Raw genomic sequence first — 23,844 nt, 5'->3', positions numbered from 1 at the left:
CTCCCCCAGCTGCCGGTGCTCACCGCCACCACACGGGGCACTGCAGTCGCTCCATGAGCCGTGGCTCCAGCTGAAGACGCCCGGGTGAGGGCTGCCCAGGGGCAGGTGGTACTCGAAGTGCACACCGGGGTTAGGCTCCTGGCTGAGGAGCTGTGCGGGAGGGTCCTTGCTGAGGTCAGGCGTCCCCCTGGCCAGCCTCAGGCCAAGTCTCCCAACCCAGCTCTGTGCAAGGCCCTGTGCAACCCAGGTCCCTGCTCACCTCAATGACCAGGGGCTCTGAGGTGGGGCCCCGGGCCTGGAGCCGCTCAGGCGCCAGGTCCCCCTCGGCGCCCCGCTCGTACTGCAGGATGGTGCTGGCCACTGGCAGGGCCTGGGCGGCCTCGATGGTCCAGTGCCCATTGAGATAGTACTCGCCACGGATGTTCTTCACCGCTGTGCAGGGACAAGTGCCTTAGGCCAGGGGCAGAGGCTCCTCCCACGCAGCCCAGCTCAGCCAGCACCCAAACTGTTGCCTCACCCAGGAAATTTCTGCTAGCAGCAGCCTCCTCGATGCGGATGCTGGTGGCGCCCATGGGAACGATGAAGATCTGGTTGTAGCCTAGTGGGCAGAGATGCAGGGGTGGGGGTCTGAGCTACTCTCCTCTGGCGCCACTCCGACCACAGGAAGGCGCTGCCCTGAGGGTTCAAGTGCTAAGAAGCACAGAGGCAGGGAGGGGGAGACAGGCAGGCTGGGCTGCTTGGGGGTCAGTGTTCCTGGCAGAGGAAAAAGCTTTATGAAGGCCAGAGAGGCAGGAAGGCTTGGGACAGTAAGAGCAGGTAGGGAGGGAGAAGGGACAGGATTGGGACCAGGGGGACAGAGATGAGAAGGGGCTTCTAGGTGTCAGCAGTATGAGATCAGACTGGACAAGTCAGGCAGGGGCTCCTGTTAAGAGTGTGGCCTCCATCCTGCAGCCACAGGGGGTGGTTAGGATGAGACCCAAGAGACCCACTGGGTGTCATGAAGGCCACTTGGCCTGAAGCCTTGTCCAGAGAGGAAGACAGGTAAGCACCAGGCAGGCAGCAGACCCCCCGCAGGGCCCTCTACCTCTGCTGAGGTCATTGGCATTGAAGGTGCCCGTGACGGGGTAGCAGCTGGTGCCATCCCCCCCACACTGCAGACATTTGTCCTCCTGCTTGGATGAGTCTAGCTTGTGGTCACAGCCGACAGCCTGTCAGGGAGGGATATGAGAAAGCAGAGGGAGACACGGACACACCAGGATTCCAGTCACAGGTGACACCACATATTCCAGGCAGGACAGAGGTGCGTGGGAATTATTCAGCTGCAAGCCAGGGTGGCTGAGCAAACCTGGCCTGTGGCATCTCCCCTTCTCTGGTGACTACACCCTAACTCCAGGTGATCACCTCTCCCCCCACAAGTTGGATGGAGCTCCCCAAACATGGTTTTTGGCAAACCAACAGGTCAATCCCCCTCCTCAGAGAGTGGTTCATGGTGAGGCCAAGACAGAGCAGAGGCAACCCAGGCCTCGGGGGCTGCTGGGGAAGAGGCCGTCCCCTGGGAGTTGCCAACTGGTACTGCAGGGACCCGAAGCTGCTGGAGGCCACCTCGTCACACCTCATGGGAAGCACCTGCCTGACTTTGACCCAGAGGAGATTAAAACCAAGAGGAGAGAGTTCTAGCAGCAGTACCATTCAAGCACCTGCAGCCATTCCTTAAGGATGGGCTTGGATTGGGAGTGGTTTTTTTTTTTTTTGGTACAGGGCATTGAACCCAGGGGTGCTTAACCACTGAGCCACATCTCCAGCCCATGTGTGTGTGTGTGTGTGTGTGTGTGTAGATACACATATATATAGTTATATAATTATATATGTGTATTATAATAATATGTAAATATTATGTTTGTAATATAATATGTAATTATATAATTAAAATATATTTATACATATTATTTTCTATTTTTTAAGGTGCTAGGAACTGAACTCAGGGCCTTGTGCATGCAAGGCAAGCACTCCACCAACTGAGTTATATCCCCAGCCCTATATTTTACTTTGAGAACACCATCTTGCTGAGTTGCTTAGGGCCTTGCTAAGTCACTGAGGCTGGCTTTGAACTTACGATCCTCCTGCCTCAGTCTCCCAAGCCACTGAGATTGCAGGCATGCACCACAGCACCTGGCACGGGTTTGGTTTTCACTGAAGTCAGTTTTAGCATGCCACCCAGAGTTTCTTTTACAAGGGCAGCATTCTTAAAGGGCAAGGATAAGGGGGTCAGAGCACATCTGTGATAGCTGTAAAGCATCCTAGGAGTTAGGCTTGGGATCCTGGTAACTTGAGAAGACATCAGGCTCCTGACAGCCACCTGGCTCTGCTGGTGCTGAATAGGTATCTGCATAGGCCTCCAGCCAGCTCAGAGCAGGGCAAGGACATACTCACCCGACAGCGGCCATCCACACAGACATCCCGTTTGCCAGGCTCACAGGGTGTCCCGTCCGCCACAGCATCCCTGTGCTTGTAGTAGAAGTTCTCCCCCTTGGGAATGCAGTTCAGCTCACACTTGTTTGGGGCTAGGGTGGGCAAGAGGGCACAGCTGAGATCCAGGCCCGAGGCTTGGCCTTGCAGCAGGAGCTCAGGCAGGACCCAGAAGCACATGTGTGACTTGGAGAGGAGGCCTTGCCACAGCCCCCAAGTGGCACAGAATCTCACCCTTATCCCAACTACTCATGGAGGAGTAGTTTCCTCCATGAAACTACTGTATCTCTGAGGATGGAGTTGAGAAGAAATCTCAAAATAAGGAAAAAGCTACATCCTTAAGGAGGTCTACCCCAGCATTAGAGCGGCTCAGGTCTTAATAGCCAACTCTAATTATTAACGAGGTAGTGTGCGCGCTGACCATGCAGTTAAAATGGTAATTATGGAGACTGTACATTAACACAGGAAGATGCTTAAAACACAAAATGATGCTGGGCACAATGGCATCTGTAATCCCAGCTACTCCAGGAGGCTCACAAGTTGCCAGCTGGGGCAACTTAGCAAGACCCTGTCTCAAAATAAAATTAAAAAGGCCAGGGGTGTAGCTCAGTGGTAGAGCACTTGCCTAGCATGTGCCAGTCCCCGAGTTTGATTCCCCAGCACAGGGGATCAAAAATGGAAAAGAAAAATGGAAATTACTATGTAATAATTGCCTGTGCAATTATTTTCTCTATGCAAACAGAGAAAACATAGAAAGGGCTAGAATGAAATGCTAACAGTGACCATATGAAAGATGTGAGGGCAGGGTGACTTTTCCTGTATTTAATATCTAGGTATTACACATAAACAGCCCAAAGTGATAACAGGATCTTAACTGCAGAGTAAGGCAATCACTCCTAGCCTATTCTTTTTAGCATTTCTTTTGTTTCCATTTTTCTATGTGGATATATAAGAATTATTTTTAGCACCTATCCACCTCAGGATCCAGGAGGACTACTGAGTGCCAAAGCTACTTCCACCTCCCAGAGGCTGGGTGGGCACTCCTACCGGCCAGGGTAACCCCCAACACAGCATACACAGGACAAACTACTCAGTGTTGGTTGATTTGGATCCAGAAAAACTCATGGAGTTTCCAGAAGTCATTTGTCTCCAGAAGTGAAAACCCACCCAGGATTATCCCAAGGCATCTTTTGACTTACCTAAAATGTTTTAATTATGTACACGTTGGGGTTTTTATCTTGAATTGTATTTCTCTAAAAATTAATGACCTCCACCCTGCTCAGCATTACCCAGACCATGTCCTCAGGTCCCAGGCTCTGGGCAAGGGGATCTTGCTTGACCAAACCCCTCCCAGGCCCGCCTGCAGTTTGCCCCAAGGGGCACCGACGCTACCCCTCACTCCCCACCTCCACCTTTGTGCACCAGGCGGAGCCTCAGAATGCAGACTGAACAAAACCTGCGCTCGAAACGCTACGCATGCACCAGAGCTTTCAGAATATACGCATAGACCAGGAAAAGACCCAAAATGACAACCGTACTGTGTTGCCATGGGCACGTGCTAGGGGTCCTGGAGATTCTGGAAGACATGTGACCAGGCATCTATAGTGTGGTGACAAGGACTGCGAGTCGGTGTACTCAGGAGACCCCAGGACGCCAAGCGCTTACCGCCGTAGTAGGGCAGCCACTGGTACCGCCGGCCCTGGAACTCGGTGCCGTCGAACTCCGCGCACTGCTGGGCCCGGAAGTCCCGCGCGCCGTCGGGGCAGCTCTGCGCGGCAGGGGAAAGTGGGTCCAGCGTGGGCGCCGGAACCTGTCCCCTCCCACCTCCCCGGCCTGGGAGCCCTGGGTCCTCAGCCTCCAGCTGCGGCGCGCAAGGCCGCTCCAGGGGTGCGGGGTGCGAAGGGCTCGAGACGCCCAGGGAGGCGCCCCGCGGACCTCAGCTCCGTGCGGCTCGGGACCCGGGGCCGCTCGGCCCTTACCTCGGTGCTGCAAGTGCGGTGGCTTCGGGCTGGGCCCACGCAGCTGGAGCCTCCGTCTCTCCTGTGGGCAGAGCACCAGGAAGACCTCGACATGCCTGCCCCGGCCCCCAGCTTCCGTGGGGCTTCCAGGTGGGCAAGGCTGGGTCAGAGGGGCGGCTAGGTGGGGCGGGTGTGCTCACCCACAAATCCCCTTGGGTGGGCATAATTAGTCCATGTGCCTACCGGAGAAGTGGCAGAAGCCTGACTAGCTGGCACCATAGGCCTCCTTAAAGCAAATTTCCAGGGAAGATCCAAATTCTGCCCTTGGAAATGGCTGTAATATTGACCCACCGGTAAGGTTAGTTTGCGATTTAAGGAGTAAGTAGAGGGCACTTAGAATCACACCTTTCTCTCCCTCCCACCCCTCCAATTTCTCACTCATGTTCTCAGGACTGAGCTGGATGGACGGGCCTCATTATGCTTCTTTGGGTCCCACCCCTCTACAGAGCCTATCAGAGTGCAGAAAATAATAAATCACTGAAGTGGCGAACATCCATATTGACAAAGCTGCAGGGGGCAAAATAATATTTAAAAACCCACAGGAATTAGAGATTGTTGGTTGAAGATTATTCATTAACTCCACAAAAATTCACTGCAATATTTTACTACAAATCAGGTGCCTGAGGTTCAGGGGTACAAGCAGCAGACCATCCAGCTCCTCCAAATCAAGGCTGATGGTTGAAATGGGCGTGGGTACACAGGAAACGATCTGCTTTCCTACACTCCACTGAGGCTGCTTCCAAAGCGAGTGTGGCTTCCTAGCCCCTGATGCCTCGCCTGACCCAGTAGCCAGCCTCCCTTGCGCCTGCCCTCTTTGGGCTCATGTTAGTCTCCTACCTCTGGGAGTAGCAGGGGCGCTCCCGGAAGCTGATGCCTCCTCCGCAAGTCCGGCTGCAGGGGCTCCACTGGCCCCAGGGGCCCCAGGTGTCACTCTGCCGCCTCACCTTGGGAGCCTGAAAAAGACACACTCAGGCATGGGAATCAGTTTTACCCATCAGGGCTTTGAGGTAGGAGCCCCCACGAGAGCCCATCGCCTAAAACCACTCCCCCACCTGTTCACAAAGCCTATAGGACACAACAGCACTGCCCTAGCACCCCAAAATGCTCATTTACAAAATTAAGGATCAGCAGAGCAGCATGGTGGTGCACACCTGTAATCCCAGCAGCTTGGGAGATGGAGGCTGATGTATCACAAGTTCAAGGCCAGCCTCAGCAATTTAGCAAAGCCCTAAGCAACTTAGCAAAAACCTCTCAGGATAAAAAGGGCTGGGGGTGTGGCTCAGTGGTTAAGCACCCCTGGGTTCAATTCCTGGTACCAAAATAAAATAAATAATAAGAGTTAAATTAACCAGGTTTCACCATAAGGAACTAAGCCAGGCCTGAGTATGTGAGAGAAGGTGTTGAAAGTGTCCAGGCAGCAGGGAAGGGCCAGAACTTCCAGGGTGCTCCCTGGGAGAGTGGCCTTATGGCCAGGGCTGTGCACAGGTTTTTGATGGAACATTGATGTGGGCGGGGACTCTAAAGGAAAAAAAGGGATGCAACATAGGACAGGGAAACACAGCTGCAAGTCTTTGGATCAATCACCCAATCTCACTCAGCTGTGGTTTTCTCATCTGGTAAAGAAGCCACCACCAGCAGCAACTCTTGAGCTCCTACTGTTTGCTAGACATGGTGGGAAAACTGCCAAGTTAGGAACAGAGACTCCCCCCATCCCCCCACCTCCAACGATGATACACCCTGATCAGGGCAGAGCCTAGCTTGAGAACCAAGAGATCTGCACACATCCCCTTGATTGGAGCCCACGGATCATGAGCATGAACCCCTCCAAGATGGACACATAAACAGGCAGGAAGACCTTGGGTAGGACAGGGAATGTCACCCTTAGGCAATGCAGTGTTTCACCAGGTTCCCACACCAAGCCTTGTGGCACCTGCTTCTGTCCTAGGTGGTAATCTTACTTCCAGAAGTTTCTATAGCTCCGGCCTATTAAACTGGGAACTCTAATCCTGGAGGGAGGTTTCTGTGGTCTCTTCCTGCTGATCTGTGGCACAGACTTCCAGGAGTACCTCAACATCCACTCCCCTTTTCCCATTAGGTGAGAATCTTTGAAAATTTGACGTTTAGCCAGACTCTCTTAACTTCCTACAGCTAACTGTGACTGTATCACTAAGTTCTCGTCAAAGGCATGTAAGTGTTGGGCAGCAGCCTCTAGCAATCTCCTGCAGAGAACCTGCATGTGTTTTGTCCTTTTCCTCTTCCTCCTCATGCCTTCCTGCTGGATGGAAAACAGCTAGATGGCTGGAGTTGGAGCAGCCTTTTAGTCTGTGAGGGAATTTGGGAACAGAGGCTTCGTAAGTAAAGATAGAAGGATTCTAAGTCCCGGAAACCAGAAAGACCTGACACTTTGCAGCGAGCATCAGAAGTCCACACACTACAGCCACGTTCTCTCATGTACTCCTCAGAACAACCTAGCAGAGCCCATTGCATAAGAAATGTGAGGCAGAAAGAGAGGAAGCCACAGAGGAACAACTGGGCACAAGGGCAGGCCAGCCTCACTCCAGGTCTCGCTCTCCTGGGGCGGTACTCCCGCCTGCCTCTCCAGGGCAACCAAATGAGACATTAGGTGAGTGCTAAAGCTGGACAGGAATTCGACTTAACTTGCCAGGAAGTAGATGACATACTGCAAACATGTCTCATTTTCTGGAAGAGGACTTTATTTTAGGGTGTTACCATATAAGAATCTTCAAGGGGGGAAATGTGTCCCCCATGGAGAAAGCTCAGGTGAGAATGTGAGCTCTTCTCGCTGGGACTGTTGCAATGGTCTCAGGTGACGACAGAGGGCTGCTCGTCTCTAGTGCGGGACACCTAGTCACCCTTGCTTGGTAACAGTCCAGAACTCCAGAGCCACGCAAACTGCACTGAACTCCCTGAGCCATGCGCACAACCAAGAAGGAAGGGCAGTCACACAAAGGGCTTGGCTCTCAGTCTTGAGTGGCACAAAAGCTACAAGCTTTCAAAACCAGTGAGCCAAAGTATCAAAGTAATCTGTCAATGAAATTTAAACTGATTTTACTTGGATTAAGTTTCTATTTTAACGGGGAAGTGACTGAGTGGTGGGGAGTGGCCTTCCAGGGCTGAGGGGCAGTGCAGGCTGGGATTCCAACACCTCTTCCCCATCTGGACCAAGCCTGGTTACCCATGGTGACAGGGCTGCTGCCTTCTCTCCCTGGGGCCTGGCCAAGCTATTGCTCTCTGACCAAGGCCTGCTTGCATGTCTGTCTCAGTCCCCTAGTCCAGCTACCTGAGCTTCTCCAAAGCCCCAACTCCCCAAGGAGGGGCTGGGCCAGCTGATGCGGTCAAGGTGAAGTGGGACCTCCCTGCCATGGAGCGCCTTGTGTCCATCAGGATGAAGTGGGGAACTGGGTTGACGACAGGCTCTGTGTGTACAGTGGGTTGAACCCAGGGGCACTCTACTAGTGTCCCTAGTCCTTTTTAATTTTTGAGACAGGGTCTCACTAAGTTGCTGAAGCTGGCCTCTAACACTTGTGATCCTCCTGCCTCAGCCTCCTGAGTCATTGGGATTACAGGCATGTGCACGAACACAGGGCTCTCCAGAAGGTGAGCCCCTGGCCAGGCGCCTTACAAACATTTTCCTGCTTCCTGCACCCAGCACCTGTGAGAATGGCATCCACAGACCAGGCCACCAGCAGGCAGCAGGAGAGCCCTAGTCTGGGTGTCCCCAGCTGTGCTGTCTGCACCTCTCCATACCGTCTCTCCACGGAAGGAACACGTTCAGTCTCGAGTGGCACCAGCACGTTTTATTCCCTATAATTATCCAGACCACAAGCTGCATGATGGTGTGAAGCCAGAAAGGGCTGATGCAGCCAGCCTCACCCTGGGCCTGTCCTTGCCTGCCCTATGCTGTGTTTGGCACCCACTCACTCCTCCTCCCATCCCCACCAGGAGCAAATCAGGAGCCCCCTTTTCTGCTGCGCTGTTTCCAGGGGAATCAGCTGGCCTGCTCTGCTTAAGGTGGTGTATGGGGGAAGGAGAGAGATGGAGGGGAGGCCGGTGGGAATGGAGGATGAGGAACCAGCCTTTTTTCATGGGAATGGAGGCCAGCCATCTCCTTCAATCATCCATTCGTTCTGTTCAAGTCAACCCTGCCAGTGCTGAGAATGATCCCCAGGTGCTGGGGATCTCGCGGTGGACCCTGCCCCCAGCTAGAACCAGAAATGAAGGCAGCTGAGCTTCCAGCTTGGGCCACACCCCTCCACCAGACAGGTAGAGGATAGCGGGAGCAGGGTTCTCAGCCCAGGCCATGAGCAGCCCCACCTGGGACTAGACGCTGGGAATGAGAGGAGGCAGACGACTCCAGGTGTTCCCCAGGGAGAAAGGACCCAACAGGACCCAGGGCGCTCTGATTTGTTCCATCTGAGTGGACAGCGTGTGGGGTGGGCATTACAACTCCCAGATTAGAGGAATCTTAGGCTTGGTGGTTTGGCCAGGGTCATGCAGCTGGTATGGGTTAGCTTTGGGATTTTGTCCTGGGGTCATGTTGACCTCTCCACTTGGGCTTTGGATTGCATGCAGCTGGGACATGAGTACACCCTGAAGGATCTGAGTATAGCATTTCGGAAGCAAGGGTCACAGGGTAGCAGAGGTGGGAAGCTGGCAGGTAGCAGAGAAGGATGGCTGTAGGCCACCCATGGCTCTGTGACCAGTATTGGATCCTTGGGCACTTAGAGGACCGTGCAGTGCCCACCACTGACCTCCATCCCTGCCTGCCTGCTGGTCCTCCACCTGCATTTCTGCAGAGGCGGACTGCCCCTGCCCTCAATAGCACACCGTGTTGGTCCTTTCTCGGTGCAGGGGTCCTGCCTGTCTCATCTGTGCCTGCCTCACAGAGGGTGGGCAGGGCTGTGGTCTCCCCAGCAAGAGCTCTCCAGGAGCAGAGCAGACTCCCTCCTCCCCAAAATGGGTCCTGCAATCTAGAACATTCCCTGCATATCCTCAGGCCCCAGGTACCTTCTCCAAGGAACCCCATCCTTTGGGCCCCTTTTAATGAAACAGGTACTCTGATGGCCAGTTGGCCTCCTGTATCCGCTAAGTTTTGCTCTCATACCGTAGCCGCTAGCTACTTATGACTACTTAAATAAAAATCAAGTCAAATTTAAAAGTTCCTCAGTTGCAATGGCCACATGTCAGGTGTTGGATAGTCACAAGGGACCTCGTGACCTCCTCCTGAACAGCAGATCATCTCTCAGATGCAGAGCTTCTCCTGAAGGTTGTACTGGACAATTCTGCTTAGGTGCAAACCCCAAAAGCAGAGCAAGTGACAGGCACCCCAAATCCAGACTCAAACAGCCCAGCTGAGGGACAGCAGTATTCGGTTCCAGGTGGACTACAGGTGTCTGGTGGGATGGCCCATCTTGCCCTACACCTCCGCTGGTCCTGGTGTCCTTTCCACCTGACGTTCCTCCTTGGTGCACCACCAAGGGAGAGGGCTCAGCATTAGCCAGGGCCCAGTGGAGGGCACCCACCACCTTCTCAAGGACAGGTAGGTGAAAGGTTGCCATCCCCGTGCCATCCCCGCTGATTGTGCCCTGCCTCCCCGCGGGGAGTTCCGGGCACTTGTGCAGGAGCTGGAGGGCGGGGAGGTGGGTTACCTCTTATCCCATCTTATCCAGCACTGCCCCTCTCCTGGGTAAACTGGGGCCACCGGTGGGCTCCAGCCCACTTTTCCGGGCCGCCTCACCCCGCCTCCTCCGCAGGGTCCTACCCTGAGCGGAGCGGGCTGCACTCACCGAGGACCCGGGTGCGGGAACCAGCAGCAGGGGCACAAGCAGGAGAAGTCGCATTTCCGCCTGCAGGAGAGGTCGCGGGTTAGAGCTGGCGGGCAGGAGCAGGGCACCGCCCCCGCCGTTGCAGCTCTGGGTGTGGGGTCGCTTTTGCCGAGGCTGACTTTGAACTCACGATCCTCCTGCCTCAGTCTCCCAAACCGCTGGGATTACAGGCCTGCGCCACCGCGCCCGGCATTGTACATCAGGTCTTTTGTTTGTTTGTTTGTTTTTTGCGGTGCTGGGGATTGAACCCAGGGCCTTGTGCAAGAGGCAAGCACTCTACCAACTGAGCTATCTCCCCAACCCTATGTACATCAGTTTTTTTTTATCATTAAAAATATATTTTTTAGGGCTGGGGTCGTAGTTCAGTGGTAGAGCGCTTGCCTAACATGTGTGATGCACTGAGTTCGATTCTCAACACCATGTACAAATAAAAGGTCCATCAACAACAAAAAGAAAACATAAAAAATATATTTTTTAAAGTCTGATGATAATTTTAAAATTCAACTGCTTTAAAAAAATGTTAGTTGGGCTGGGAGTGTAGTGTAGTGGTAGAGAGGGTGTTTAGCATATTGCACCAAGGACCCTTGGTTCAATACACACACCCCCACATACACCCACACCCACCACACAATTGTATCATGTATGTGGTATTATACATTTAGCATCATATATACATTTACACTCATATAGTGGGGATTGAGTGCAAGATCACTTTACCACTGAGCTACATCCCAGCCCTTTTTATTTTTGTTTTGAAACAGGATCTCACTAAATTGCCCAGGCTGGTCTCCAAGTTGCAATCCTCCAGTCTCAGTGGCTGGAATTTCAGGCCTGCACCACCGCCCTACTTTGTATCCTATTTTAAACCCAGGCCAGCTTTGCTCTTCACGGAATCTCCATGGACAGCTCCATTACTAGTGTGCATACAGGCAGATGCTCAGGTTGCTGTGCAAGATTAATTACTCGGAGAGTGCAGTGTTCGTACAAGGGCTGTGTGGTTTGGTGTGTACAATGTGTGCATAGGCAGTGTGGTATGTGTGTGTTCAGTATGCACACACTTTACTCTGTGTGCTTGTGTGTACTAGTCATTGTCTCAAAGAATGACATAAGCAATGTGTGCTGTTCAGTACAAAACGTTAAACATGTACTGACTTGTACGTTTGAATTTTAAAATCTGTAATTCTACCAGTCTTTTTTTACATACAAAATGACTTCAGGTTACAAGGATAAAACAGCATACATAAGCCAAGTTTGGCAAAATTTTCCCTGGCACACGTATAGGTACTCAGTAATTTGGTAAAAACAATGATTCGTCTAGTAATTATTTTCATTGTCAAATCCGAAATTCCTGGGGATGGCGTGAGGGAGGTTTGTGCGGTCCCCTCCCGGCCGCTAGGCCCCGGCCTCGCTGGAGGCTGCACCTGGGACAGCATCGTCCCGGGAGGGGAGCAGGAGCTGCTGTAGGAGCTTGGTTCTAAGGCTGATGGCGAAGAAGAGCTATGCAAGATGCTTCTCTACAGGAGACAGACCTTTAGGGGTGGGTGAGCTTAGCTATGGGAGAGACTGAAGAAAGGAGAGGAAACAAAAAAAAAAAAAATTTTTTTTTTAACTTATAATTGCTACCAGCACTACCCGGGTCTCTACAAATGCACCGGACTACAATCCCTATCTGCAATTCCAAAGTCCCGGAAGCCTGTAAAGTTGTTTTTTCAACTCGTGATGGCAAACAACCTGTCCGCTGCACGGCCAGCCCTGCTGGCTCTGGCCTCCCGGCTACTCCCGGGGTTGGGCGGGGGCAGGACCGAGCGCCGGATCGCAGGACCGGCTCTCCAAACGCGCTGGTGCTTAACCAGACCCAAAGGCGGCGGGCGGGACCCAGGCAGGGGCTCGGCGCAGGGCAGACCTGGAGCTGGCGCCTGGGTGGCGCTGGGCATCGCAGCCCTGCACTGCCCCCAACTGACGTGGGTTCTGCCGGGGCCGGCGTGACGCTATCCTTTTCTGCCTCACCTTGAAGGCGCGCCCCGCGTCCCCACCCCGGGACTGCGCCTGTGCGTCCTCCGAAGGCCCCCGAGGTGCGGTTCGCAAGTGAGGCCGGGGGATGCGGGGCACGCGTGGCAGCAGCCGGGCTGCGGGGCTTCAGCTCCTCACGCCCAGATCCCCAGCATCAGGTCGGAGGGGTCGCGCTCGGCCGCCCCAGCAGTCGCCTCCGCGACGCGCGGGGAACCGCGGTCCCTCCGAGGGAAGGTGGCGGGAAGCGCGGGCGCTGGGACCTGGCCGAGCCATTCTCCGCACCCTGGCCGGACGGCGACCGGCCCTGCGCCACCTCGGTGGAGGGAGCCGGAGGGGCCCCCACGCCCCACGTTCTCCGACCTCGCAATCGCTGCGAGCCCAGCGGGGCAAATTCCTGCAGAAGCCCGGAGTCCGTCCCGCGCCGGCGCCCGCCCCCGCCTTCCTACCTGCCTCCGAGAGCGCCGGGCGCGCTGCGCTGCGCTGCCAGGGCCGCTCCGTCGGTGCCCGCCCAGCCCCAGCCCGGGTCTGCCCGCCGCGCGGAACGCCCGTGGAGGTTGGGCTTCTCTCCCCGCCGCTGGCTGGCTTCCTCCCGCCCATCTCCCCCACCCAGCCGGCCGACACCGTCTCCAGTCTCCGTGGGAGGACAGTGGCCCTGTGGAGAGGACTCCTTGGTGACCAGAGAAGCCCCGAGCCTCCACCCGCTTGGTTCCTTGCCAAGGCTTGGCTTATCCTCCTCTCCGTGGGCTTCGGGTCATTCCTGCCTTGGGTCTGCACCAGTCGCCTCTTGGATCCCACTTGCCCTTGCCCGTGCCCTGCCACCACAGCCACGCACCTCGTGCCCAGCCACCTTCTTGTCTTTCACCCTTGAATTTATACTTCGACCGCAACAGAATTTCTCCTCACATGCTGCTTATCCCCACATCCCAGCCAGCTTTACTCACTGTCTAGAACGTACCATCCCCAGACCCTCTAACTCCTATTCTTCTCTCAAAACCCTGATCAAATTTCCCGCTTTGAAGCCTGCCACAGACACCCCCCCCACCCACCCCCGAGGCAGGGCTGTTGCGTGGCTACTCCCTCAGTTTTTGTCCCTTCTGCTGTAGTTGTGTGGTGCGTCACACAGTAGTGCTCAGTCTCCTGAGTGAGCCGAGTTCCCAGAGGGTAAGGCCTGCATCCTCCTCTCCTGTGCCCAGGGCACTGGTTGGCCTCAAGACAGGGGCTGAGTAAATGTGGTAAATTTAATTTCCTTTTCCAATTGTCCTTTTTCTGAACCAAGGAACCTCTTGTCTGTCATTCCTTTTCTAAAACTGGAATTCACTCATCTCTAGGAAAATGGCCCTGAGCCTGGGGGAGCTGGGAAGGGCACAAAGGCTAGTCCCCTTCCCCCATTCTCTTCTGCCTTTGGCCCCTTGCTGGCTCTGGCTGTCCCTTCTCGCTGGCCTCAAGTGAGCAGAGAAATTCACCCATGGGGGAGCTCAGCCCTCTTCAGAGCTGGGCTTCTGCAGCCCATTACCTTGAGCCCACGCTGATCCTGGGGCAGAGTGCTTGTTAAAACATAAACCTGGGGCCCTTTCTTACCTATCAATGTAGAGAGGAGGGGCCGGAGCAGCTGTGTCTCAGGGGGGCCCCTGGGGAGTTGTGTGAATTCTTGGGCAAAGATAAAGCTTGGCAGAAAAAGCAGAGTGAAATTACCCAGAGCCTCTCCAGAAGAGGAAAATAGTTTCTTCCATTCTAAAAGTCCCACTCCTTGGCCCCACCAGCTGGGACCTTTCTGAGATTGGTCAAAGTTCCCAGTTAAGTGGGAGGAAAATGCTTCTCCCACTGCAGGGTGGGGCTGCTGAGGCCCAAGGAGGCCACCCTCCTGATCATCTGGGTTTCCTCAGATCCCTTCCTCTCAGACACCCAGACCTGGGACTTCTTACTCCCCACCCCAGCTGCAGGGAGGCCCCTGAGGTTGGGGAGGCAGGACTGCCCACAGCTAACCTCACCAATCACTGACTTGGGCAAGAACTCCTCCGCTCACCCCAGGGAGACATGGGAGCACAGAACCCAACAAATAATCAGTGCACAGAAATATGGTAGTTTCAGAAAAAGTGTGAAGCCTTCCTTCCGGTTGTAAATCCCCCCCTGTACTGTCTCCATGCCACTCACTGGCAGCACCAGAGACCCCTTCCGTTTGGGGATGGGGTAGCCTGGGGCAGCAGCAGGAGCACGGTCCAGGGAGGGAGACAGACCTGAGTTGGACACCAGCCTTGCTTCTCACTATGTGTGAGCTTGGGCAAGTCATGTCACCTCCGTAAGTCACAGCCTGTTCACATGAGCCCCCATGTGGCATGCTTCCATAAGGCTCCCACCAGAGGCTGAGTACATGCTAATTCCTTCTGCCCCTTGTGCCCCCTAATTCTCTACACCTTGATCATTTCTCTAGATTGCATAGCTAGGGACAAAGCTAAGAAATAAGTGGCCAGATCTGCGTGGGGTGGGGTTGGGATGGAAGGAATGTCTGGGAGATGCTCCAGCGCTCCCCTCAGCCTCTCTGCTCCCCTGTGCCAGGGTTGCCCTGCACTGTTATCCTGGTCTCTTTTCTCCCTTTAAACTGGGAGCTTTGCAAGGGCAGAAATCTCTTTTCCCTTGTTATATCCTGTGCTGGAGGTTTGCAGTGGTCCTGAAACTTTCCCTCTGGAGAGGGTTGTGGGAAGCACAGTTGATTAGCAGCTCCAGCTGGTACCTGGCTGCCTTCCACATTCCCAAGGCTCCCCACATGGCTCCCTCCATGGTTATCTTCCTGGGCCTTTCCTGTTACTGCTCACTTGCACACCTAATCCAATTTTGGCATCTGCTTCTCCAAGGACCTGGACCGACTCACAGTGTTCTTGGTTGCAAACCACAGAAAGGGACCTGGACAACTTCGATAGAGAAGTTGCTTAGAGGAAGGACATTGGGAGCTCACAGAATTGACAGGAAGGCTGGTGGGTCAGACATGGAAATGGGCTGAAACCCCTGTGAATATTGTAGATTGTAGCCCAGAAATGGTTCTGGTTAGCCTGCTGGATGCTGGGCTATTTCCATGATCACTTTCAGGCAGTGCTGACCAACGTCACCCCAGGAAAACACCTTGAATGGTCCTTGTTACTCAAACCCCACAGAACATACCTGCACACATTCTGCCAGGCTCTGAGACACGAGAATTGGCAGCTTCCCTAGATGGGAAGTTGTATGCTGAGCTACCCTAGAAAATGAACGTCTACCGTATCCCTGCAGCCCAGCACGTGATTTCTGTTGAACTTCTGTTTTCTGTTGAACTCTTGAACTAAACTTCTCTGCTTCCTTCTTTTTGTGGTGGTGGTTGTTCATGCATGTATTTATTCCTTGACTATCTAGGTGCCTAGACTGTTCCAGAAGCTGGAGACAGCCCGAGTGGCTGTGGTAAATGTTCAACAGCCAGCACTGCTGGGTGGGGTCGAACAGGTTCCCTGGGGTAAATGCCCACCAGAGCCGCATTCCAAACACCAGCTCACCCCTTCCTTGTTGAGTTTACACTTTATTAAGGGGTTGTAAGCATTCTAGTGCTGTGTGTTCATTTAGATTCAAACCAATCTTTAAATCTGAATATTCAAATAGTCCTATTGTTAAACTTAAATATATTGGTTTCCCTTAATAAAAATGGTCCCTGTGATAGGTTGATATTGATGTGACCAAAATACCTGCCATAAACAACTTAAAGGAGGAAAGATTGATTTGGATTCGATTTCAGAGGCCTCTCAATTGGTGGTCAGCTGACACCCTTGTTTGGGATCAAGGTGAGGGTGTGGCAGCTGGGAAGCAGAGAGACAGAGAGGAGCCAGGGATAAAATACAATGCCTGGTGACCGGCTTCCTCCAGTCACGCCCCAGCTGCCTGCAGTTCCCGCCACCGCTCCGTAGTCCATTCAAACTATTCATCCATCAAATGGTCGCTCCACCGATGAGCTCAGAGCCCTCATTTCCTGAAATCTCCACCTCTGGACCTGGCTGCACTGGGGACTAAGGCTTGAGACTGGGGACTAAGGCTTGAAACCATGAGACTTGGAGGGACATTCCGGACCCAGACCATAACAGTCCCCTGTTTACCATGGTTGGACTTAGAGCTGACGCATGTAAAATGTAAAAGCAATATACATTCTGTAAAAAAGGTACTTTGAATTTTAAATTTGGATCTCTTCCCTGGCTAGTGACTCTGCTTGTGATTCCCCCCGCCCTGCCCATGCCTGGCAGCAGTGAACCCAGGCGCCCCGCCAGCCACTTGATCACCACGGGGAACAAGGGACACTCTGCAGTGTACTGCCCGTGATGTTCAGCAGGTCTGGGGATTAAGTGCATTTTCCGCAACTTTTTAAATATAGGATGGTTTTCTTGTAATCCCATCAAAAATTGAGCAGTATCTTTTGTGCAATCACTCAAAAATTGGGGAAGGAGGGCATTAAAACCTGAGGGACAGCTCTGCCCTCCAGTCACCGCTGTTTCCAGGTGCCCCCTCAACCCTTCTTCCTCCCTCTTGTTGCCACATCCCAGTCAGCACTTGGAGACACCAGCCAAGCCCACTGGAGTGAGAGTCCTTTGCTCAGATGTGACAGGCGATCTTTATAAAATAAGTTACCCGACCTTTGGAGAGGGTTTCATCCTCAAAGCTGGGACAGAACTATCACATCTCTTCCCACAGACAAGAGGGTCATCCAGAAAGAAAGAACAGGAATTCCTGGGATGTCCCCTCAGTGACTGTGGGCCTAGTATGTCCCTACCGCCCTGCCCCTCCTCATTTCAGATCCCAGAAAGGGACATCAGGAGGAGGGGGAGGCTCATGGGGAGGCGAGGCAGGACACTGCTCTGGGGTGGGGCAGGAGGTCCTGAGGACAGAGAACAGGAAGGGCTTCCCTGATGCCCATCCTCACAGCCTCCCAAGAGATCTCAGCCCTCCTCTCAACTGTTCTGTCTCTGCTCTCAGGGCCACAGTCCCTTAGGAGAAGCTGACTACCTCAACTTCTCCAGAGGTTGTTGGGAAGAACCTGCCTCTTTTCCTGAGTGAGAGACAGGCTCAGGGTCCAGGTCCCACAAGGGCCAGTGTGGAGTGTGGAGCCAGGCCACAGGGAACAGGCCCAGAGGGTGTCTCTGGGCCTCACGGCTTAGGGTGGGCGTCTGTGGTGTGGCCTCAGTGCCCCAAGGGGTTCAGAGTCTCTTTCTGAGGGTCCTGCACAGCAAGCTCCAGGCTTGGTATCCCTGGGGTCACCAGGGACAGGGGTTCTGGATTGGTAGCTTCAAAGGCCAGAAGTCAAGGCCATTGGGGTCTCTTCCTGCTAGTCTCAGCCTCCACACCAGCCGGGAGGTGCTTCTATCATCTCCCAAGCTTTAGCCTCAGTATTTGGATGGTCCTGAGCCCAGATGCCTACAGGTCGCCTGAGTCTTGGGCCAAGGTCTGGCAGCGTAGCCCAGAAACTCATGTACTGGGGCCTCACGGCTCTGAATCACGCTCCACAAGCTAACTTCAGTGAGGAAAGTAGTTTGCCACTTTGGGGGTGCTGCTCTGACTTCAGTAATGTTGAGACCTGTTGTCCTGGACCCCTGTTTTAGTTTATTTATTTATTTTGCTGGTCTAGGGATTGTACCCAGGGCCTCTCACAAGCTAGGTCTGTGCTCTACCACTGAGCTACATCCCCAGCCCAGGGACTCCTTATCTATCTATCTATCTATCTATCATCTATCTATCATCTGTCTATCTATCTGTTGGTACTGGGGATTGAATCCAGAGGCACTTTACTACTGGGCTACATTCTCAGTTCTTTTATTTTTTATTTTGAGATGGGGTCTCACCAACTTGCTAAGGCTGGCCTCCAACTTGTGATTCTCTTTTCTCAGCCTCCCAGGTTGCTGGGATTACAAGAATGTGCCACTGTGCCCAGATGGAACTCCTTTTTAAGCATAATGCCTCTAAATATAGAGACAGAAAACTAGGTCTAAGCTCTTTATTTTTACTACTTTTCTATTACGGCAGTTCTGTTACATATACGGCAGTCCCTCTTATCCCCGGTTTCCCTTTCCACAGTCTCAGAAAACAACTGTCAACCGTGGTTTGAAAATCTGATATTATTAAATGAAAAATTCTAAAATAAACAATTACCCTGTCAATTTTTTCTATTTTATTGTCATTGTTAATCTCTTACTATGCCTAATTTGTAAGCTAAATTTATGAATAGGAAAAAGAATATATAGGGGTTTGGTATAGCAGGTGATTTCAGGCAACCAATATCTCACCCTCAAATAAGGGGGATTACTGGATCTAGGTCCCAATTTCTCATCAGACACACTTGGGTCAAATGTTTTTCAGGATTGAGAGTTTTTCAGATGTCAGAAGTTACTAAGCTGCATATTATACAATATCCCCACCAGGGTTGGAAGCCCTTTTTAATCAAAACAAACAGAACAACACGCACATTCCTGACTCTTTCAAAACTTAAATATTCACCTACGTGGGTAATCAAGACCCTCAGTGGCCTACAACAGATCAGGTCAGATCTGACAAACTTAAGAAAAACCTTTCAGTTTTCAGAGCACTTTGAATTTCATAATCGCAAATAAGAGACTCTAAACCTGCACAAAATACAACACAACCACAAAGGAACGAGGATTCTGAGGAGCGACCTTCTCAGGCTGGAATCCTATCACAGTTGCTGTCCCCTGCGCCTAGCATGAGGCTGCACGGCCTGCCTTGGTTGCAGGGTGGGCCACCACTTGCTGGCTGTGACATCTTGGGCAAGCTAACCTTCCTGCAGACGACAATAGATTAATGTCAATAAAAGTAAACACAATTGAAAATTCCTGGCAATCTTTGGCTGAGAGAGCAAAGACTGGTGACAGAAAAACGGAGGCAGCGGTGTCCCAGGTAGGGAGGGGTACGTGCCCTGGACCACAAAGACCCTCCACGCGGGCCTCTGTGAGGTGCAGACCCTGAACGTCAGACTGGCCGTGAAGTGCACACCTGCCAGAGCTGGAGCTGAGCCTGCTGGGCAGGGCTTCCCACGCTGGGGTACGTGACCCTGGGGCTACGGAGACCCTGATCAATAAGATGCAGCTCCTGGGAACAGCTGTAGGACTGGTAGGTAGTTTTGGTGATGGCTTATGTTTGTTTCTATATTAAATATGCAATCTGAACGAACCTGGAGGACATCATGCCGAGTGACACGAGCCGGTCACAAAGGGACAGACGGGATTTAGCCTACTTGGAGAACACAGAGAATTCCACTCTTCCAGGTTCCTAGAGCAGTAAGCTTCACAGAAACAGCAGACTGGGTTGCCAGGGACGGGGAGAAGGGAAAGTGGGATTCAGCGTTGAATGGTGTCAGTTCCAATTTGGGGTCAGAAAGAGGTTCTGGAGATGGAGGGTGGTCCTGGCGGCACGGTGTGAATGTGCTTTTATTTATTTATTTATTTTCGTCCCAGGAATTGAGCCCAGACGCAGTTAACCACTGAGTCCCATCCCCAGCCCTTTTTATTGTTTTTTTAGAGACAGGGTCTCACTAAGTGGCTCAGGGTCCTGCTGGGTTGCAGAGGCTGGCTTTGAACTCGTGATCCTCCCGCCTCAGCCTCCCGAGCTGAGGTGTGCACTACTGTGCCTGGCAACATGCATGTATTTAATGTCTCTGAATTGAACACTTCAAACTGGTTAAGATGGTACATTTTATATAGTATGTATTTCACCAAATCAAACCACCACAAAAATATTTATTATGAAATGAAATTTAAAATATATTTTTAAACTCCAGAGAAATTTCTGGCTGAGGCAGCTCCTTTGGACTGTGTCCTAGGGTCTCTGACCTCCCTCTGTGGTTGGAGCAGCTTCCAGGAGAAAGCTGAGAGACGTAGGACTGCTCATTTTCCCAAGGAGAACACTGGGGACACCCAGGCACAACCCAGTGCCCCTCTTCCTGGAGGCCCTGGACAGGACGCCTGTCTTCCTTACTTGGTGTGTATAATTCCGGGAATGTTACTCATCTTCTTATTTTTCTCATCTGTAAAATGGGGATAACCAGCCCCACTTACAGGGTGGGTGAGGATGACAGGAGATGGTGCTAGTGATGGGCTTAGCACAGTGTCTGGGAAATATTAATAGTAGATGCTCAATGAACACTGGCCATGTGGAGCAAGGACATTCCTCTAGGACTTTTCTTGGTTCAATGAAGGTTAAGTATTAAGACTCACATTATCAGCCAGCTGCTGTGGCGCATACCTGTAATCTCAGTGGCTCGAGAGGCTGAGGCAGGAGGATCTTGTTCAAAGCCAGCCTCAGCAACTTAGCAAGGTCCCCAGCAACTCAGTGAGACCCTGTCTCTAAATAAAATACAAAAAAAGGCTGGGGATGTGACTCAGTGGTTGAGTGTACCAAAACAAAACAAAACAAAAGCCCACATTATCTACCGCAGAATGATACTGGCCAAATTCTTTTATTATGTGTGCTTGCACAAATGTGTAACATATGAGTTCTACCATTAGGTTCAACTATAATGCACCAAGAGAATACATGGGGCGGGGGGGAGAAGAACCATATCATGATGTGTTCCTCCTGCAGTCAACGCTGTGACATTGACCCAAGACAAACCCACACATTTCTCAAGATGTCGTAAATGCGTTCTGGAGGAGGAAGCTTGTTTGGGTTCAGTCTTGACCACCTGTTTATAAACATGGGGCTGGTTAGTGGTTGTTCTTACTCAGACATTCCCAGACTCATGCCCTGCGGACACCATTCCACACGGAAATCCCCTCCTGCAGACCCCTCCCCCCAATACTTACTTCATTGATCCAAATAATTACCAAACAACTCCCAGGAGCCTGGGATGGGCCATCCCACACCTCAGGAGCAGGGCCCACTGGAGGGCATGGCCGCTGGTGGGCCCACGCAGGCACACCCATATCTGTGTATATTTGTCCTCAGAGGGCCCCTCTCTGGCTCAGGGGTATCAGAGCAAAGGAGGCTTTCTTCTGCCCAGCCTCCCTGTCCTGAGAGCCAGTCTGCAGACAAAGGCTGGGTTCCTTCTGAGAATACCAAAGTGGGTGGCGAAGACACAGGAATGTCAAGCCTCAGGGAAATGGAGGCAAGAACCAGGTCCCTGGACCCTGTCCAGCTGGAGGCAGAACTCTGGGGTGAGGCATCTGGTGAGGAGGGGTCTGGAAGGTGAGTGAAATGTGCTGGGTGGGCCCAAGAGGGAGGGCGAGTCAGGGGAGGGGCTGGGAAGCATCTGGGTTGGCCGTGTTCCCAGGGAGAAGATGGGGCCAGACTTGTCTCCAGTTCCAGGAGCAGGGGCCCCTCTGAGGGGGCGGTGAGGCCTCACCCTCCTCCCAACCACCAGCAAGTGGGAGCGATGCCAGGAAGCCGGGAGACAAGACCGGCGAGCCCTCACTGCCCATGGGCTCTTGTCATGGTGGAGCCCCCAGGTCAGTCTCAGAAGGACTCGGGCTCCTGCAACCAGGGAAAGGGCCCCCCTGAGGAAGAGTTTCCCCTCACAGAATGTTTACCAAAAGTGTATCTTTATTTAAAAACAAAAATCAATTCACATGGGCTAGGGATATAGCTCAGTGGTAGAGCCATTGCCTGGCATGTGCAAGGCCCTGGGTCCAACCCCCAGTACTGGGGGGAGGGAGAGAGGGGGAGAGGAGGTGGGGAGAGAGAGAGAGAGAGAGAGAGAAAAGGCAGATAAAAAAATCAATTCATGTAACAATTATCAAAAATTTGGAGCATCTTGATGAATCTGACATACATATCTTTAATGACGAAAGTTGTATAATTGGGCTGAGGATATAGCTCAGCTGGTAGCGTGCTTGCCTTGCAAGCAACAAGGCCCAGCACCACACACACACACACACACACACACAAAAAAAAAAAAAAAAAAAAAAAAAGTTGTATAATCACTTATAACATGTCTACAACTTATCTATAGTACACTATAGTACAGAGGGGGAAAGGGAGCATTCTAATCCTTGCTAGTTAGGAAGCAGTCCCCCAAAGGATGACCTGTCACATGGAGACAGGGAGAGGACTGACATCCCTGTCCTCTAGAGCATGCAGCTCTGGGGCCATCGCCACGACAAAAAAGGGATCCCCTGGCTTGAAGGGCTGTGCCCTCGATAGCACATTAACCTGGGCCAGCTGGCTTCACTGTTATTCATGGAATTGGCTTCTGGAGGCCCACAGAAGCAACCTGAGAGCCACGCTTGCAAAATGTGAGGTACTGGTCCAGCTCTCCCGGCCCTGCCCCAGAGAGAGCAGATGTAAAAGAAAAAGTGAAGGCAGATGCCCCCTCCCTGTATCCTCAGACGGCTGGGCTCTGTGCAGCTTCCCAAGACAGAACAAGCCCTGCACCTCCCTGGGACATTACATTCCTCCGGCTGGGCTTCTCTACCCAGTGGTAATGGGAAGCTGGGTCAGGAGATCCAGAGCAAGGTCTCCCCAGCAGATGTCCACTAAGACAGAGGGAGGCACAGAAGCCTATGGCACTTCAGCAAGCCTGAAGACACCACGCAGTCGCTTCTGTCTAGCCCACAGCAGTGAAACCCTGTCAGCTGCCTAAGCAATGAAGGTCGATGCTATTTTGTGAAGATGTAGATAGCTCTGATTAGTAAGTAGAAAAACCAATGATAACCAGGTACGTTGTAGTTTCTCGGTGGATGAAATCTTTGAAAACCTAGGTGCAGTTTAAAGTTCCAAAAATCTCCTTTAGTTTTCTTCTCAGGGATTTGAGAGACCACTATGTGTCCATCATTGTGACAGCCACCGTGTGGAGGGGCTGATACTGTGTGTGGTTGGGGTGCAGCTCGGTGGTAGAGTGTGCCTCAGCATGGTTCAATCCCCAGCATGCACACTTGGGCACACACACACATGCACGGACGTGTATGTGTGTATGAACATATTTGTCCAGCTCCAAGTGATGTTTCCACTTTTAAATGATCATTGTATGTCTTTGAGTTTAGTTTGCTACCTGAGAACTTCACCTGCAGGTCCACCTTAAGGTATGCTGTGAGTTTACCCTGCAGGGGGAGCACAATCCTTTCCTCTTTTGCATGAGAAACTGACCTTGGATTTATGATAATTGTCAGAATAAAAATGGAGTCACGTGTGTCAAACTCCAACAAAATAAATAAATAAATGAATGCAGTTGGGAGGTGGTGAAGGAGGGGATCTCATGTATAGACACCTGATAACAAGAAATACTACAGACGCTCTGCCAGAACCACAGCCTTGCACCAAGGCCACTGCAACCTGACCAAAAAATCTTTCTCCAGGACAACCCGTCAGGTCCCCTCTCACCCTGCAGGAGTTCTATTTCTGTGCACAATAAAACCTACTCTTACACTTACTCAAAAAAAAAAAAAAAAAAAAAAGGATCTGCATCAGCAACAGCCTATCCAACCTTGGACTAGTGCCGACCCGGCTATTGATCCTGGTGGTCAAGGATAATTGTTTAAGACAACTAATGTAGCCCT

At 52.4% G+C, this 23,844-nt stretch overlaps 1 protein-coding gene across 6 annotated transcripts in view; it reads right to left on the bottom strand.

The window, feature by feature from the left end:
* Positions 1-12,872, bottom strand: part of Papln (papilin, proteoglycan like sulfated glycoprotein) — a 37,051-nt gene extending 24,179 nt beyond the window's left edge. For 4 of the 6 annotated variants that reach the window (XM_047540313.1, XM_047540316.1, XM_047540315.1 and 1 more), the window contains exons 1-10: positions 12,787-12,871; positions 10,292-10,351; positions 5,322-5,437; positions 4,446-4,506; positions 4,132-4,234; positions 2,431-2,561; positions 1,085-1,208; positions 518-598; positions 260-432; positions 24-150 (exon numbers count right to left, since the gene is read on the bottom strand). In XM_047540313.1, the coding sequence (XP_047396269.1) occupies positions 24-150; positions 260-432; positions 518-598; positions 1,085-1,208; positions 2,431-2,561; positions 4,132-4,234; positions 4,446-4,506; positions 5,322-5,437; positions 10,292-10,345 (970 nt within the window). In that variant the 5' untranslated portion in view covers positions 10,346-10,351; positions 12,787-12,871. The other 2 variants (XR_007107105.1, XM_047540314.1) reach the window with 2 other exon arrangements.
* Positions 12,873-23,844: the final 10,972 nt, after the last annotated feature.

The sequence above is a fragment of the Sciurus carolinensis genome, chromosome 2, assembly GCF_902686445.1.
Source record: "Sciurus carolinensis chromosome 2, mSciCar1.2, whole genome shotgun sequence".
NCBI classification, from domain to species: domain Eukaryota; kingdom Metazoa; phylum Chordata; class Mammalia; order Rodentia; family Sciuridae; genus Sciurus; species Sciurus carolinensis.
The sequence above is the reverse complement of the archived record's forward strand: the minus strand, read 5'-3'. Positions and strand labels throughout refer to the sequence as shown.